General features: G+C 42.4%; 1 protein-coding gene across 1 annotated transcript in view; it reads left to right on the top strand.

Moving 5' to 3' along the window:
- Nucleotides 1-19407, top strand: part of LOC137528271 (interleukin-13 receptor subunit alpha-2-like) — an 85790-nt gene that overhangs the window by 14719 nt on the left and 51664 nt on the right. Inside the window, exons 2-3 of the mRNA XM_068249563.1 lie at nucleotides 14868-14988; nucleotides 17581-17729. Of these exons, the coding sequence (XP_068105664.1) occupies nucleotides 14877-14988; nucleotides 17581-17729 (261 nt within the window). The 5' untranslated portion in view covers nucleotides 14868-14876. The remainder of the gene's footprint in view (nucleotides 1-14867; nucleotides 14989-17580; nucleotides 17730-19407) is intronic.

Genomic DNA, 19407 nt, shown 5'->3' with positions numbered 1-19407 from the left:
GCAGATCATGTACACAAAATAGGGTGTTTATAAGTGTGTCCATATTGAAGGAACTGGTCAAGGTGACTAACTCTTAAAGTGGGATGAACTAATTAACCTCTTGAGGACCAGTGGTTTATACCCCCCTAGTGACCAGGTGATTTTTCACAATTCAGCACTTTGCCACTTTAATGATTTATTGCTCAGTCATACAACCTAGCAACAAATACATTTTACCTCCTTTTCTCGCCACTAATAGGGCTTTTTTTTCGTGGTCTCTGATTGCTTCTGCATTTTATTTTTTTATCATTAAAATTGATAATTTTTTTAAAAATAAAAAACCCTATTTCTTTTAATTAACCCCCCCCCCCCAAAAAAAAAAAATTAACCCTAGACAGCAATCCATACAATACACTACCCATACATAGGCATCAGCCCATGTATGGGATTAGATTGTAAGCCTTTGGGAGGGAGAGTTAAGTCACAAGGCTGTCCCCTTTACAGCACTGTGCTAGTTCGCAGCGCATGTAAAAATGTTTATTGCTTTTTTTTATGTTAGCCTGCCAACTCCAATCGCGGCTGGCAGGCTGATTTTGCGGCCCCGTTTTTGTTTACAGCAGTAAGTGCTCGTTCCCTGCCAGGGCCGGATTTGTACTTTTTTACCGCCCAAGGCCCACTATCACCAGCCGCCCCATGCCCACAGCGGGGTTAGGATAGGGTTATTGGACATGGGAAAGCAGGGAGGTTAGCGATACTAATAAATCAGTGTTGGCATTTCTGAACAAGAAGGCATTAAAGTAAGGTAAAAGTAACATTAAGGTGGTTAGGGGAAATTACAGGATATGGTAGGATTAGATTGTAAGCTCATCTGAGGACAGTTAGTGACATGGCTATGTACTCTGTAAAGTACTGCAGGAGATGTCAGTGCTATATAAATACAGAATAATAATATGGTAGGACATTACACTATGACTATGGTAGGATTAGATTGTGAGCTCCTCTCTCTGAGGACAGTCAGTGGCATGACTATGTACTCTGTAATGTGCTGCAGAAGATGTCAGTGCTATATAAATACATAATAATAATATGGTAGGACATTAGACTATGGTAGGATTAGATTTGAGCTCCTCTCTCTGAGGACAGTAAGTGACATGACTATGTACTCTGTAATGTGCTGCAGGTGATGTCAGTGCTATATAAATACATAATAATAATATGGTAGGACATTAGACTATGACTATGGTAGGATTAGACTGTGGGCTCCTCTAGGGAGTCGGGACAGTCAGTTACATGACTATGTACTCTGTAATGTGCTGCAGAAGATGTCAGTGCTATATAAATACATCATAATAATATGGTATGACATTAGACTATGAATATGGTAGGATTGGACTGTGAGCTCCTCTAGGGACAGTCAATGACATGACTATGTAATCTTTAAAGTGCTGCAGAAGATGTTACTGCTATATAAATACATAATAATAATAATAATAATAATAATAATAATAATAATAATAATAATAATAATAATAATATAGTATCATATTAGACTATGACTATGGTAGGATTAGATTGTGAGCTCCTCTGAGGACAGTCAATGACAGGATCAGGGCTGGATTTAAGCCAAGGCCGCATAGGCCATGGCCTAGGGCACCACAGGATTAAGGGCGGGTGGACAGCAGGCTATACTGGGGGAGGGGTCATCTGGCTACCTATACTGAAGGGAGGAGGGTCACTCATCAGACTCTCTATATGGAAGTGTGTGTGTGTGTGTGTGTGTGTGTGTGGGGGGGGGGGGGGTCATCTGGCTTCTAATACTAAAAGGAAGGGGCTATCTAAACTGGAGGAGGGGGGGATGGTTGTCTGGCTACCTAAAATGGAGGTGGGGGAAGGTCATCTGGCGGCATATACTAGAGGGAAGGGTCAATGGGCTATTTATACTGAAGGGGGGTCGCTTATGACAGTGGCCTTGGACGGTATAGAATACAAATCCGGCCCTGGACAGGACTATGTACTCTGCAAAGCGCTGCGGAAGATATCGGCGCCAACTAAAAGCAAAACAGCAAAACAAATAATAATAATATGGTAGGACATTATACTATGGCTATGGTAGGATTAGATTGTGAGCTCCTCTGCAGACAGTCAGTGACATGACTATGTACTCTGTAATGTGCTGCAGAAGATGTCAGTGCTATATAAATACATAATAATAATATGGTAGGACATTAGACTATGACTATGGCAGGATTAAATTGTGAGCTCCTCTGAGGACAGTCAGTCAGTGACATGACTACGTACTCTGTAACAATGGCGTAACATTAGGGGCTACAGCCCCAGCACCCACTCAGGGCCGTTTTGGGGGGCAGGAGGTGTTGCAGCAGGAGGAGAGAGCATGGCCACACATCGGCGGGGAGGGGGGACATTCTCCCCCCTCCCTCACCTCAGACTCTCCCCTCAGCACGCTCCCCTCCTACAATTATCAGTGGCAGTGGGCGGCGGCAGGAACACATACCTCCATGCATTCCACGCACCGGAGGTTCCACTCTCAGTGTCTGAGCAATGCAAATCGGGAATGTAGACAGTTCCCTGTTGGTGCGATCTGGCAATCCTCCTTAGGCAGCTCTCAGTATCCACTAGAGAAAGTAAAAACATGCAAAAGAGAGAGCGCTCTGAGTGACAAATAAATAAGAGCATCCACCCTGCCAAGGACAGGTCTCACCTGTTCAGAAATGGCTGCTCGTAGAACACAGCCTCTGATAGCGTTTGTCCCTTTAGGGGCCAGGGACCAGGCTCACGATCCAGCTCCAGGCGGGGAATCCGGAGGGCCACCAGGGAGTCACGGTCTCAGTTTGGACACTTCCAGGGAGGCTGTAGGCAGGCCAAACGTTAGATCCTGGCGCACGCTCACCTTGCGAGACCAAACGGGAGTGAGCGGCGTCTATGCGATGTCAGTAGTGTACTGAGTAGTATTGTGCGGCTAGCAGATATAACCGCTGACTTGCCGCAAATAAAATAGAGAGTGGTGAGGTAGTAAGGTATAAAAGGGGGGCTTATTTATTAGTAAAAACAACTCGTTTCTCAGAGAAAACGTTCTCTGTTTCATCAGGCCAATATAAAACAAGATGGCGGCATCTCTTTTTATAGGAAATGCTAAACATTTGTTCTTTGGGATTGGCCAATCCACATTACATGGGCAGTACTATGCAAAATAGTGTGAGGTCATAAAGGTGGTGCTAATGATGTAACTTCCACTAGGTGGAGTATGTAAATAAGAAGGAGGAGTTAGAAAACTGCTCCTTTATCACAATACTATAAAGATCACTGAATAAAACAATTGAAAGTTGTATATATAGCAGTAAGGTTTTTTAGAAAGGATCTTCTTAATTTAAATTACTCGATCTTAAGAGGAAAGTAATATTGAAATTTCCCAATAATCAGTCACCATAATGGGGTACCATTAATGGTTCCCTAGGGTATAAATAGATAAAGAAAGGGAAGTGGTATAATGTGAATTCGCTCACAATTTCACATGGTTACAAACAAAACATGCATCATGCACACAGATCCACATACAGTGGTGTGAATAACTATTTGCCCCCTTCCTGATTTCTTATTCTTGTGCATGTTTGTCACACTTAAATGTTTCTGCTCATTAAAAACCGTTAACTATTAGTCAAAGATAACATAATTGAACACACAATGCAGTTTTAAATGATGGTTTTTATTATTTAGTGAGAAAAAAAACTCAAAACCTACATGGCCTTGTGTGAAAAAGAAATTGCCCCCTGAACCTAATAACTGGTTGGGCCACCGTTAGCAGCAATAACTGCAATCAAGCGTTTGTGATAACTTGCAACGAGTCTTTTACTGCGCTCTGGAGGAATTTTGGCCCACTCATCTTTGCAGAATTGTTGAAATTCAGCTTTATTTGAGGGTTTTCTAGCATGAACCACCTTTTTAAGGTCATGCCACAACATCTCAATAGGATTCAGGTCAGGACTTTGACTAGGCCACTCCAAAGTCTTCATTTTGTATTTCTTTAGCCATTCAGAGGTGTATTTGCTGATGTGTTTTGGGTCATTGTCCTGCTGCAGCACCCAAGATCGCTTCAGCTTGAGTTGACGAACAGATGGCTGGACATTCTCCTTCAGGATTTTTTGATAGACAGTAGAATTCATGGTTCCATCTATCACAGCAAGCCTTCCAGGTCCTGAAGCAGCAAAACAACCCCAGACCATCACACTACCACCACCATATTTTACTGTTGGTATGATGTTCTTTTGCTGAAATGCTGTGGTACTTCTACGCCAGATGTAATGGGACACGCACCTTCCAAAAAGTTCAACTTTTGTCTTGTCGGTCCACAAGGTATTTTCCCAAAAGTCTTGGCAATCATTGAGATGTTTTTTAGCAAAATTGAGACGAGTCTTAATGTTCTTTTTGCTTAAAAGTGGTTTGTGCCTTGGATATCTGCCATGCAGGCCGTTTTTGCCCAGTCTCTTTCTTATGGTGGAGTCATGAACACTGACCTTAATTGAGGCAAGTGAGGCCTGCAGTTCTTTAGATGTTGTCCTGGGGTCTTTTGTGGCCTCTCGGATGTGTTTTCTCCACGTTCTTGGGGTAATTTTGGTCGGCCGGCCACTCCTGGGAAGGTTCTTCACTGTTCCATGTTTTTGCCATTTGTGGATAATGGCTCTCACTGTGGTTCGCTGGAGTCTCAAAGCTTTAGAAATGGCTTTATATCCTTTACCAGACTGATAGATCTCAATTACAGTACTTTTGTTCTCATTTGTTCCTGAATTTCTTTGGATCTTGGCATGATGTCTAGCTTTTGAGGTGCTTTTGGTCTACTTCTCTGTGTCAGATACCCCCCTTTTTAAGTGATTTCTTGATTGAAACAGGTGTGGCAGTAATCAGGCCTGGGGGTGACTACAGAAATTGAACTCAGGTGTGATAAACCACAGTTAAGTTATTTTTTAACAAGGGGGGCAATCACTTTTTCACACAGGGCCATGTAGGTTTGGAGTTTTTTTTCTCACTAAATAATAAAAACCATCATTTAAAACTGCATTATGTGTTCAATTATGTTATCTTTGACTAATAGTTAATGTTTTTTGATGAGCAGAAACATTTAAGTGTGACAAACATGCAAAAGAATAAGAAATCAGGAAGGGGGCAAATAGTTTTTCACACCACTGTATATATGTATATGTAGCATGTGGGTTTGCCTACCAATGGCTGTACCCCACAGCCACACATACCTGTTGTTCACAATCAAATCTTCCATGATATACTTTGTAAATAAAGAGGGGAGGGGAATAAAATAGGAACCAGAACAGAAAGATTGATTGTCATCAAATATAAAGTGTGTGCATTAATATCCTATATCCCTATTAAGGAATATATGGGGCCTGACCCACAAAAGAGCACCAACTCCCAGCACGGCCACCCTCCACACGAACCCCCGCACCGCGCGACCGCGAACCCCCACGCGAAACAACAAAGGCCCCGCGCGCAGACGCGAATCCCCGCGCGAAATCGACATCGCTCCCGCGCAAAAATTCGCGCAAAAACGACATCGCCCCGCGCGAAAATCCGCAACCGCGTGCAACGCGAAAACCCGTGCGAAAACGGCCGTGCCAAGAGCCAGCACCCCCCCGCGAACCAAGCCCACAATGTCCCAGCTAGTCTGTACCTCCTAATGTATTTCCTCTAAGCATTTATTAAGGCCATCTGGTTCTAGTGTCCCCAATTTGAGTATCCAATATGATTCCCTCCCACATAAGGTGCGAAATCTTTCATGTTTATTGGCCATAGGAATTTGTTCTATAATTGTAGCTTTTAGAAGATTATAATTTTTTCCATGAACCAATAAAAAGTGATTTGAAACACTATGCTTGCTCTCCCCCTTTTTTATGTTAGATCTATGTTTATTCAGCCGAGTTTGAAATTTTTGGGAAGTCCTTCCTATGTAGAACAAATTGCAAGGACAGGTTAGTAGATAGATGACGTAGGTGCTCTGGCACGTTACATAAGATTTGATTGTATAGTGTGTAGATCCTGAGGTAGCGAAGGTCTTAGCTCCATCTACTATTGTCTTACAGCATAGGCATCGTCGGGACCGGCATGCGTAGCATCCCACTTTATTCGGAACTGTTTTAATGCATTTATTGGTGGGTAGTTGAGATTTCAATTTGCTAGGTGCAATATATCCTCTGATATTTTTACCACGTCTAAAGACCACATTTGGTTTCTCGGGCAGGGTAGTTTTAAGGATGGGGTCACTGAGCAAAATTGGCCAGAAACGGTTAAATATATCCCGACATTCCATTGACTGGCCAGAATAGTTAATAATAATAATAATAGGTAATTTCTTATGATTTGTATCAGTCTGTCTAGGGTCGCTGCTGCAATCATCACCCTTAATACAATCACGTTGGGAAAATGTAGCCGCTTTTTTATATGCTGCTTCGATTAATTTTGGTGGATAGTGTTTCTCGGTAAATCGAGTTTTAAGGATCTCCGACTGTAAAACATAGTCCTCATTACGTGTACAGTTACGTCGAATGCGTTTGAATTGTCCAAAGGGGACATTTTTTAACCACGGTTTATAGTGAGCACTATTGAAGTCTAGGTACCCGTTTCGATCAGTGGGTTTGAAGTAGTTGGTGGTGACAATTGCAGCAGAAACTGGATCAATTTTAATTTCTAGATCTAAAAAATGGATCTCAGTAGGATGAGTATCCATGGTGAAAGTTAATCCGAACGTATTAGCGTTCAGGTAATCGACATATTGCTGAAGTCTATCTCCTGAACCCTCCCAGACACAGATGATATCGTCGATGAAACGGCGATGTAGGACGAGGTCCGCACCATACGGGTTGCCCTCAGACCACACCAGTTGGTCTTCGAGCCAACCAATATACAAATTGGCGAACACCGGTGCGAACCGCGTCCCCAGACTCCCCATCGCCGTTCCTCGTAGCTGCAAGTAGAAGGCATCCAAGAAAGTAAAATAGTTAGTTGTAAGGATTATCTCGATGGAATCCAAAATAAATTGTTTCTGACTGGGTGGCATTAGTGGATCACCTGCCAAATAGTACTCGACAGCCCTAAGGCCCAAGTCATGTGGAATATTCGTATAGAGGGCACACACGTCTAGTGTGGCCCATCTATATGAATCCGGTTTCCACTCTAACTGATGAAGCATGTTAAGGGTATGAGTAGTATCTTTAAGATACGAGGGGAGTTGGGTCACATATTTCTGGAGATGTACATCAACATAATGTGACAGACCACTGGTAATTGATTCCATACCAGCAATGATAGGTCTGCCCGGTGGGTTAGTGCTACATTTGTGCACTTTTGGCAGGTGGTAAAAAAACGGAATTTTTGGAGTTTGTATATTAAGATACCGGTATTCATCATTATTCAAAATTCCGTCATCAAAACCTTGTTTTATATGATCCCTGTAGTTGTTGAGGAAAAGATCTGTAGGGTCAAAAGTAAGTTGTTTATAGTATGTGGGATCGCTAAGGAGGCGTGTTGCCTCACCCACATAATCCTGTCTATCTTGTATGATAATCCCCCCCCCCCCCCTTGTCGGCCTCTCTTATTTCAATAGTATCATTATTGCCTAATAATTTAATGGCCCTCTTCTCCATTCTAGTCAGATTGTTTTTTTTGACAGGTTTATTTGATAATTTCAGAATTTCTGAGGTAACCATATTGCAAAAGGTTTCCACTTGTGCACCCTTGTATTGGGTTGGATAAAATTTAGACTTATTTTTAAGAGAAGTGGATATAGGTTTTTCTAGCAGAGTGTCTACAAGGCTATCAACATTGCTCTGTGTATTGGATGGATTATCGATGCAGCCCACGATATTAATATCTACAGGATTATTTGAATTTTTCTGTTGTTTGAGAGCAAAATACCGTTGTAGGGATAGTTTGCGGGCGTAGGAATGAAGGTCTGTGAGCAATGGGTAAGTATTTATTTTCTCAGAGGGACAAAAAAACAAACCTTTCTGAAGGACAGATGTTTCATCCTGGGAAAGAATATATGAGGAAAGATTAAAAATTGGGACTAATTGGTCATTATCTATTCTGAGGGTCGGGTTTGTTGTCTTTTGGAGCCGGGCTCGTCTGTTCCCTCCCCGTTTTCCCCTTCTATGAGGTGATGGGCGGGTACATGGGCACTGGTATCCGACTTTTGGCTATTCTCGGTGGAACTGCTGTTCTCTAAAAAAGAGAGGGACAGGATGGGGAAGACTGTACTTTCTCAGAGGGTTTTCTAATAGTTAACGTAGGTGTGGACATTTGGGCAGGGGAGGTGGTGTGACCAGCTACAGGAACATGGACCTGAGCTTCTACCACTGCTTGGATGGCATTTATCAATGGACTGCACGGGGCATTTTTAGGGAGGGAATTATAAGAGTTGTTTAAAGATGAGTTCAGGCTCTGGGCTGGGGATGTGGGTGAAGACAGGGACGAGGACTCAATTGTCACCACCTGTATGTTCCCTCCTATCTCGCCTTGCTGTACAGAGTCACCTCGACTAATTTTATCCACCAGGGGAGGTTTAAGATGGTTCTTGGAATTATAAAAGATTCTACTATTATTTCTATGGGGAGTGTGAGTTTTTTGATATTGTTTTCTTTCCTGATAATTTAGGTATCCAAGTTTTTTCTTATTGTATCTCTGGTGTGTAATGAGTGGACGGTGCTGTGTCCCTGAATGGTGGACTTTATTGGCAAGGGGGCGTCTATAAATGTAAGAATGTGGCCTGCTACTGGGGTTGGGCCTATATAGAATGTGGAATGGAATGGAATGTTAATCGACATTAGAGAAGGAATATATGGTTTTGTGGGTACAGTATTATTTGGAACTTGTGTTTCACTATTTAAATCAGTGCTTAGTTTAAACAGGAAGTAGCGTGAGACACTTAGAGATTGGACCTCTGTGGTAAATGGAGGTATGTGTTCCTGCCACTGCCACTGATAATTGCAGGAGGGGAGCGCGCTGAGAGAAGAGCTTGAGGTGAAGGAGGGGGGTTGTCCCCCCTCCCCGCCGATGTGCGGCCATGCTTTCTCCAAACTCTGCGACCCTTCCTGCCCCCCAAAACAGCCCTGAGCGGGCGGGTGGGGCGGCATCCAAATTATTGCAGAGGGGGGCGATGATTTCTAGTTAAGCCCCTGCTCTGTAAAGTGCTGCAGAGGAAGTCTGTGCTGCATAAATGCATAATAATAGTGTAGAACGACAGACGGTGACTAGAAAGGAAATGGAGAGGGGGTGCAAAATAGGAGGAAAAAGAAAAAGGAGGAGGAAGGGAGATTTTCCCCACAAGGAGGACACTGCAGTCTGATTTAGCCATGTTGTTTGGCATGTCCATAAACACACAGACGAAACTGCTTTGTGGAAAGCTAGGTTCACACTGGGGTGGAAATTGGACCATAATCTGCAAATGAAGACCAACAAATAAAGTGACATGTTGATGGATCTAAATTACCTATAGGATTTGTTCCTTTTGAACAAATTATTCTCTGTTAGGGTAAATCCTTTCATGCACGACTTTTACAGACACCACACAGAAAACAGATATGGATGGATGCAGCAGAGCGTACATCAGATCTGCTGTCACTGGCCATGTTGGCAATGCGGTATAGTGTGGACCCAGCATAACTGATGACCATGTCTGTCCCTATATTAACCTCTAACAATAAGCCCCACTCCAGTCCCTCTACAAGGGATGTGCAACTACTGGGTCAGGCTGCATATGAAACAGCACCACAGGTAACAGCTTCACACAAACCTCTAATACTTGGTACTCATGTTACGTTTTTTCGTTCAATAGATGAGTTCGATTGATAATTTTCATCATGTCCGATATTACTCTCGATCGTTTTACCGCTCAATTTATCATGGTAGTGAACGGAAATTGATAGGAAAATATAAGAGAATTGAGCGGGAAATCGAGCTGAAAAACAAATCAAAAATCGATCGATTGGCAGAATCGACCGAAAAAACGTAACGTGTGTACTCGGCATAAGATCTTCTATAACAGCACACAAAGATTCAAATTTTTCTCCGCGGAAGCTATGGGAACAGTTAATCTTCACACAGGATTTTTCTGAATTCTTAAGGCTGATTCAGACAGGTGGTAAACGTGGCATTTTCTGTGGTCGACAAAAGCGTTGTTCACATAAATGCTGCAGTAGATCCCGTTATCTTGGTTGCTACATGTAGCATCCAGGTTTGGCTGCGTTCCTGTGCTTCCATGTCCACTGAGGTGCTCAAAACATGACGCAACAACAAATCACCATGAACTGATGCTGAATGCTTTTCTGCTCAGTAGTAGTAGAGTGTTTAGCATCTGCTATGAGCCACCATCAACCGTTCCACAGAAACCCGTGTGAACCAGGCCTTATCCTCCTGTTCCTGTCTCTCTGCCTCTGCTAGAAATCCACACTGCCCAATTCCAAACTACTGGCAACCTCAATATCTTCAGGATGTCTGCACTGAGTTTAGGTTTATATGACACACAGACACTTTTTTTTTACAAAAATGACAGAGGCGCCAACAGGATAAAAGGAGAACCGTATATTAAAACGATAAAACACGGGGGGCAAGGGTGGACTTACCTCCCCAGTATCAAAACACAACCGATGTGGTCAAATTGCAAAAGACATTTAATCTGAACTCCAAGACAAAAAATTGCAACGCATTTCACGGGTCTCAAGCCCGCTTCCTCAGGCAAAAGTACAAAAACAAGGAGCAGCTGTAACAAACAGAAATAAAAACATATGCAATAAAAAATAAAGAACACATGCAGTAAAAACATATACAATAACATATACAATACAAATCGTGCATTAGAAATCGCAATGGTTTCCATATGAGAAACCGGTAAGGTAAACATAACTACAATTATATGCATGTCAACCATATCCAGCTCAGGTGTAACATGGACATCATGTGAGTACATGATGACCATACAGAGATAAAAAAAGAGAAAGAGATTAAAAAAAGGGGGCATATATTTCCCCATATACTGATTATACCCATCCCATTTGATAAGGAGAAAGGTTTTCCCTTTGATTAGTGACATTATGTAATCTCAGTGCCTCCCTTATTGGCTTCTGCGTTAATTACCCTCTAGTAAATAAGAATCACCATTACCCTCTAGTAAATAAGGGTCACCATGAGCTTGCTGGTTAGTCTGTGCCTCTCGGATTTACAAGCCCTACTCCATAGAGCCAAATTAATCCATGCCATGCACTGATGAGGATCAAACAATCCGAAACAGCCTGTATGCATGTTGGATTATTATGGCTCTGTACAAATTAACAAGCTGACACATCATTGCATTCCAGCGGTTCTGGAGGTGTGTTTAGCTTCTAAGGGTACAATGGTTAATTTGCATATATTCAGCAGTGGTGCCTGGGAGACATCTCGAGCTCACTCTAACCTGAATTATCGCAAATTCTTTCTGTTTTAGGAAAGCAAACTTTTGTAAATAAGAATCCCGGGGGTGTTGGTGTTAAACACATGTAGTGTTATCCCATGTGGTGAATAGCTTCTTACCTCAGAAGTTGTGCAGTAATAGCCCAGCGCCTCTGTAGCCAGCGGGCGCCGCGCTAGTATCTATTATACTATTCAGTCACTCTTCCAAAGTGACGCTGGCGGGAGATTCGTGCGGGGGGCGTGGTTGAGGTGGAGTCTGGTAGCACATCCACTCAGAACTATGCCCTTCTTACATATGGCGGCGGCGGACAGTGTGCCCTCATCATGACGCACTTCCGCCTTGTCGCATAGACCAATACACCATGCTCCAACCGCACGGACACTCCCAGACTCCACCTCAACCACGCCCCGTGCACGAATCTCCCGCCAGCATCACTTTGGGAGAGTGACTGAATAGTATAATAGATACTAGCGCGGCGCCCGCTGGCTACAGAGGCGCTGGGCTATTACTGCCCAACTTCTGAGGTAAGAAGCTATTCACCACATGGGATAACACTACATGTGTTTAACACCAACACCCCCGGGATTCTTATTTACTAGGGGGTAATTAACGCAGAAGCCAATAAGGGAGGCACTGAGATTACATAATGGCGTCAATTCACCAGAGGTTGCCAACCTATTTATCTCTTGGAAGGTAATTTACCTCCTGTGATATCTCCAAATAGCAATTCTCCAGAAGTATAGGGGAAAATATCGACAGAGAGAAATGCAAGAGATAAGTATGAGATAAATAAGTGATAGTTAGCAGTTAGTTTTTCTCCAAATCACAATTCACCAGGGAAGAAAGGGGGTGTGGCCATTCGTTATTTTTTCATCTCTTTATCCCCTGAATGAACCTGGAGATATCATGGTTTTCACACAGCAGCTGCTGCTGTGGAAGATGGGGCCTTTTGAGCTTACTCTGTTTGGCCTAGTGCACACCAAAAACCGCTAGCAGATCCGCAAAATGCTAGCAGATTTTGAAACGCTTTTTCTTATTTTTCTGTAGCGTTTCAGCTAGCATTTTGCGGTTTTGTGAAGCCTTTTTGGTGTAGTAGATTTCATGTATTGTTACAGTAAAGCTGTTACTGAACAGCTACTGTAACAAAAACCACCTGGCAAACCGCTCTGAAGTGCCGTTTTTCAGAGCGGTTTGCGTTTTTCCTATAATTAACATTGAGGCAGAAACGCCTCCGCAATCCAAAATCTGCAGCAGCCCGGGAGTATGCGTTTCTGCAAAACGCCTTCCGCTCTGGTGTGCACCAGCCCATTGAAATACATTACCCAAGCGTATCCACAGCCGCAAGCGGATCGCAAAACGCAGCCGAACCGCTCTGGTGTGCACTAGGCCTTAGAGCTTGGTTCTATTATGAGGAGACGAAGGCGCAGGAGGAGGGTCTGTTTAATCGCCCCTCGTGTTTTTCGTGAGAGAACAGTTCTTGATAATTTTACTGAGACAGAGGTGGTGAAGAAGTTCAGACTCACTCGTGATATGATTTATGATATGATCCGGCAGTAAAAGGCGGGAATACTCTGGTCACATAGTGGTAAAACTCCGCCTCCTACCCACAATGCTTCACTTTCAAGCTTACAGAGAGGAAAAGTATCCCATGTAAATCATTAATACCGATTACCTAACTCTCTGCTTTCTCACACTTTCCTCATGCATATCTCTCCATTATCCCCTGCTATCTAACATTTTTCTCTCTGTCCTCTCACACTGGTGAATTGACTCCAGAGTGTTAAAATACCTCATGAGATAAACTACCTACCTTTTTTCTCTTAGTAAATCCTCTCTGGTGAATTGACGCCAATGTCACTAATCAAAGGGAAAACCTTTCTCCTTATCAAATGGGATGGGTATAATCAGTATATGGGGAAATATATGCCCCCTTTTTTATCTCTTTCTCTTTTTTTATCTCTGTATGGTCATCATGTACTCACATGATGTCCATGTTACACCTGAGCTGGATATGGTTGACATGCATATAATTGTAGTTATGTTTACCTTACCAGTTTCTCATATGGAAACCATTGCGATTTCTAATGCACGATTTGTATTGTACATGTTATTGTATATGTTTTTACTGCATGTGTTTTTTATTTTTTATTGCATATGTTTTTATTTCTGTTTGTTACAGCTGCTCCTTGTTTTTGTACTTTTGCCTGAGGAAGCGGGCTTGAGACCCGTGAAACGCGTTGCAATTTTTTGTCTTGGAGTTCAGATTAAATGTCTTTTGCAATTCGACCACATTGGTTGTGTTTTGATACTGGGGAGGTAAGTCCACCCTTGCCCCCCGCGTTTTATCGTTTTAACATACGGTTCTCCTTTTATCCTGTTGGCGCCTCTGTCATTTTTACATATTGTTAGCCACCTGGTGGATGGGTGTGGACACCCACTCTTTTTTCCTGCTACAGAGAGCGACTTCTTAAACCTGAGTGAGGACAGGTCTAATATCCCCATATGCGCTTATAGTGGTTGCCTGGTCTTCGGCAACCCATGCTTGTGAGTATATATCTCTCCTTTTACTTAAAATCATCACTTATCACCAATAATACACTATTGGGGGCTCCCGTCTCTATTTTTGTCTCCTTACTCACTTTTTTTTACACTTTGCCAATTATGTCATAATAATTTTCTAGAGAGCTGAAAAAAGTGTAATAAGATGATGACCAGCAGTGGTGCAGAGGATTGCAACACATATCACTTATCAGTGTTCTCTGTTCTTGATATAGACCTTGTGTGGTACCTTAGAATAAACTCTGCAGGTGAGCGTTCACATTCCTGCAGACTTCATTCATTCCTTCTCTTCTGCAGAAACACAAGCACAGCAGCTGTCCCCTCCTGGCTCCCATCGTGCTTCTGTGTTTGTGTCCATGCAGAGGGGCGGGGCTGCTGCAGATGCACAACACATTCTTCTTTCCCCTGCCAGGCTACAATAAAATGTCAGATAACGGCAGTGGGGAGAGAGAAGCGCCCGCTCAGCCCCGGCAGTCTGCAAGTAAAATATTTAGCTCCAGCTGATCTGGAGCACTTTTCTTACCCTGTGAGCAGCTGTGGACAGGACGGGGCAGTCGGACAAGCTTTTTCTAGCAACGTATTGGCATGTGCGGCTCTCCACCCGCCCTTTGTAGTGAGAATTGAGTCCCTGCCCTAGTCACCGGCCTTGGGGGCCTGCCCACAAATCCGACCCTGTTCCCTGCTAATCTCGTGAGGAGCGAGATGATGCCATTTGGTGGCGTTAGGCGATCCCCAGAGAGCCACGCTCCCACCACCGATCGGCGTAACCCGGTCGGGAGAAGGTCAAACAACCAGTGACGGTTTTCTATTCTTTTTCCCTCCAGTTTATTTCCAGTTACATGTTATGTTTTTTTCCCATCTACAGATCGAAAAAATGTGGGAAACTGACAAACATGCTTTCAGAAGTAAAAGTTCTCAGCGGCTATCAAAGATTATGATATACTTCATGCTATATGTTCAGTGGGCAGCAGCTTTACAGACCAAGGGTAAATATTATGTTTATGAATTATGTAATGCATTGTTACCTATGTTCACTTAGTTTCTTCTTCTTGCTTCATTCTTCCTGTTATGTATTTGCCGTTTGATTAACCTTTAATGTATTTGGGACCGTGGTAAGTAGAATCTACGCTGCATTTGTAGCTCTAACTCTGATGAGCGGTCCTGAGCCGATCGCTGCTCTTGGAGGACGTAAACTCGGTGGTCATGTGACAGCTGGGCTTCCTCCTATCAGTCAGGAGCCGTTTTCATTGGGCCATGCAGGCGCAGTGCAGTGCCACTGGGCCAGTCTGGGAATTTACTGAGCCACACTGTCGGAGAACTGAGAGGGCAATGGAGCCCACGCCCTACAGGGGGCTGGAAGAAACCATAGGTGAATATAAATGGTTGTACCTGTTTCATCTCAGGTACACATTACACTTTAACTATCTTGGTTGCAGCATCCGAAACACTTACTATAACTATATATTGCTGTATATTAGGATGTAACCCCAGCCAATGAAGCGTAGCCTAGGCTATGATGATGTCATGCAGCCCTCTACCCCAGATGATTCTGGAAGACCAAAGGCCATATGCAATTAACTTTTTCTCCTGATTTTTTTTCCTAGGAGATAATTTTTAATCTTCAATTTTGAATAATTTTTAAGCATTTTGCAATGGAAAAAGTACTATCAAAATTATTATAATTTTTTTTTTTTTTTGCTTGCTGGTAGTTTAAAGGGCATGTTATTGACAAGTTTATTGACAAACTCAGTAGAAAAACTTAATTGCTTATGGGTCCAAGTGTTGTTCCTCCTAGAGAGAGAGAGAGAGAGAGAGAGGCCTATATGCAATTCATTTTTTCACCTGCGTTTTCTCCTAGGTGAAATTTTCAAACTTGTCAATAAAATGCTTTTTAAACCACCATCAAGCAAACAAATACTTAAAATAATTTTGATAGTAGTTTTTCACCTACTTTGTAATACTTTTTCCATTGAAAAGTGCTAAAAAGTTATTATAAATCAGAGATGAAAAATGATCCCCTAGGATAAAACTTAGGAGAAAAAGTTAATTGAATATGGGCCAGAGAGAGAAATCCCACTGGCACTGGTGGTGTGCTGTTACCATGAGTGTATAACAGTAATGCACTATGTGGAGATATTTTTTCTTATAGATGGACTGTTGGAATAGTGAAGGTGTTCTGCCTGTCACATCTTATTTCTGTCTGTTTTTTCCTAAGTTGTTGTCACTTACAGTAGCTAATGAATATCTGACAGATCTTGACAGGTTTTATGGCCCATACTCACGGGCAACCAAAACTGCATGTCGCTAGCACACGGGAGCGTGTGCGCGACAGTTCGGCGACAGCTCGTCGCCACGTCCCTCCGCATACACACTGCGGAAGAGGGACTAGTGGCGCGGCGGAAGCTGTCGCCGACGTTCCTCCTCCCCGCCGGAAACTTAGTGCGCCGGCTATGGGGTTGCTGTCGCTAGTCCACATACACACTCGGACTAGCGACAGTTGCGGCGGCAACTGTCGCTAGGCGATTGACCGGTTCAATCGCCTGGCGACATCAGCGACAAGCGACGGTTTGGGGTGCGCGCCCGTGCAACGCCTCATACTCACGGGCGACCTGTCGCCGCAACACGTGCGCACCGCGTGTTGCGGCGACACTTGTAGCCCGTGAGTATGGGCCATTAGACTAGTCCGTCTCATGGGGAATTCTCTGCTATTACTTTATTTACAAAAGCATTTCCTGAACGGCAGTTGCTCAGTCCAACTGCCAAAATAGTGTGCAAATGGGTAGGAGGGCTGGCTGACATCTTTGTATAGATTATTTTAAGGTAATGCTCTAGTAAAGAATAAAGGAAACCATAAGAATCCACCATGAGCAGATGGACTGGTCGAAAATCTTTCAGATCTATCAGCTTTTAGGCCCCATTCACACTAGAGCGTTTTGCCGTGAAATGAAACCCTATGGGCCGGTTCTTACTTCGGCGATTTGCGCTAATTGCCACAAATCGCCCAAAAATGGGCAAAAATGGGAAACGCAAACGCGTCGCCAGCGCCATTTTCAGGCGATTTCCTGGCGATTGCGTTCCAGTGCTATAGAAACACTAAACGCGATTGTGCCAAAATCGCCGCAGTGTTCTGTGATTTTTCCACCTGAAATCGTGGAAAAATCACTCCTGCAAAACGCCGGCAAAAATCGCCGGCGTTTTGCAAGTGTGTATATATATATATATATAGGAGGATGGTTAATCATAGTTTATTTTACTTTTGGTGAACACATGCCAGCAGGTGAATCAGCAGCCTGTGGACAAGCAGTTGCATGCAAATTTAATACAAATCCCAATAAGCAGGAAGTGCAATTGATTGGCCCAACTCCATGCTCCATACAATTTGAATACAAATTAGAATAATTAGCATGTCATTGATATTGCATTGATCCTTCCTTGGGCAGTAAGTTATAAGCAGCATAATCAGTAGCGGTTATTAGTGACTACACTCTATGCGTTAGTGTACTGTATGCATTAAACGAAACATTCAAATGATAAACGGCAGTGAATTATATGGATATGTACTTTGATTACTCTTTCAGTTGACCCTCCCTCCAATATACAGGTTGAAGATCCAGGGTATTTGGGAATTCTGGATATAAGCTGGCAGCCTCCACATTCTCTGAATCACAGTCAGTGCACACCATGGTATGACATACAGCATTATGATGCCAACGAACAATGGTGGAAGGTAAAGACTTAAAGTGGAATATAACCCAGTATTTCTTCTTTGCTCTAAAAGATTATTTACAGCATATAATATAGTAACACAATGTTTTTTTTTTTTTTTTTTTTTTTTTTTTTTAGTAAAACAGCATTTAAAGGGTTACATCACAGGGCTGACTTTTTCTCCTGCAGGGGCTGCCGCATCCGAACTGGCGGTTAGCTTATCTTCTGTATACATTCTTTACTTGATACAATTAAGTAAACATTCTCTGGCTGCGCAGGAACTTATGCTAATGAGTCCTGGGGTGAAACACAGGTCAGAAATCACTGATGGCTGCATTTAAAACAGAATTACAACAGTTATGAATAAAATGCACCAGCAGCTTTCAAAGTAAATAAACTGAACTTTGGGAAGTTATAATATAGAAATGAATTATAATACTTGTGCACAAAAGCAAATATGATAATTGTATGGGTTATAAAAAGTAGGAAAACACATTTCTGGTATATATTTCGTCAGAGTTTTAAACCGCTTTAAGTAACTGGGAAATGAGGGCTCATGAGCTCTGTCTATAGATCTTAAAGTGAACCCTAAAATACACAAACTATTGACCTTTTTGATCTATTCCCTGCAGTCAATTAAAATTAATGTTTAAAATAGTAAATGTATGCATAAGTATAGTATACCAGTGATGGGCCGAAATTTCGCATCAAAATTCACATTTTGCTTCGTAATCGTAATGCGAAATTTCAGGGAAAATCGTAGTTGATTTCGTATGTAATAGTAGTATTTCATAATTTCGCTTAATTTTTTTGCATAATTTTCGCACAATTTTGCGAAATTTTGTGCCGACCTTGGAAGTTAATAGCATAGCTCCCATACATGCTATTGTTACCAGAATTGGTACATATGTTAAGGAGAGTATTAAGTACAAGTCAAAAAAAGAATTTTTCAAAAAGACATTGTAGTTTTTGAGAAAATCGATATAAATGTATAAAGAAAAATGGTTTTTAAACTCATTTTTTCCAAGTTTAAAAACCATTTTTTCTTTGCATTTTTAAAATCGATTTTCTCAAACTATACAGTCTATTTGGAAAATTATTTTTTCCCTTGTACCCACTATGCCTTTAACATATGTAGCAATTTTGGTGTCAATAGCATGTATGGAGGCTTTGCTATTAACCTCCAAAGTCGGCACAAAATTACGCAAATTTTTATGCAAAATTACGAATGACTACGAAATCAATTTAGTTTACAAAACGTAATTACGTATGAGCGTAATAGTGAAAATGCACACGAAATTTGCGAAATCGTAATTTTGCTGGCTACGATCATCACTATAGTATACCGGTACATTTAATTACTTATTTTCATATTTTCCTTTAAAGCTGCCAACAGATTTGTAGCCCAATTCATCCTTTAACGGGAAGAGTCTGAATGCAGATGTCCTGCTGATAAAGATCTCCTCCTGAGAGCAGAGAAGCTACTAATAGCGTGACCAAAAATGGGCATGCGCTAAATAGCAGGCACTGGGGTTGCTCGCTATGAGAACTGTGGCTACCAATAGTTGCCGTGAATCATCCACTATTAGTAGCTGCATGTCCTACCACTATTTATCGGGAAACCGGTTTTTGTCATGGTGGGGGGGGGGGGGGAGAGTTATTAGTTGCAGCTTACCAAACTGTCCTTAGTGAAGTGAGGC

The sequence above is a fragment of the Hyperolius riggenbachi genome, chromosome 8 (assembly GCF_040937935.1).
Source record: "Hyperolius riggenbachi isolate aHypRig1 chromosome 8, aHypRig1.pri, whole genome shotgun sequence".
NCBI classification, from domain to species: domain Eukaryota; kingdom Metazoa; phylum Chordata; class Amphibia; order Anura; family Hyperoliidae; genus Hyperolius; species Hyperolius riggenbachi.
The sequence above is the reverse complement of the archived record's forward strand: the minus strand, read 5'-3'. Positions and strand labels throughout refer to the sequence as shown.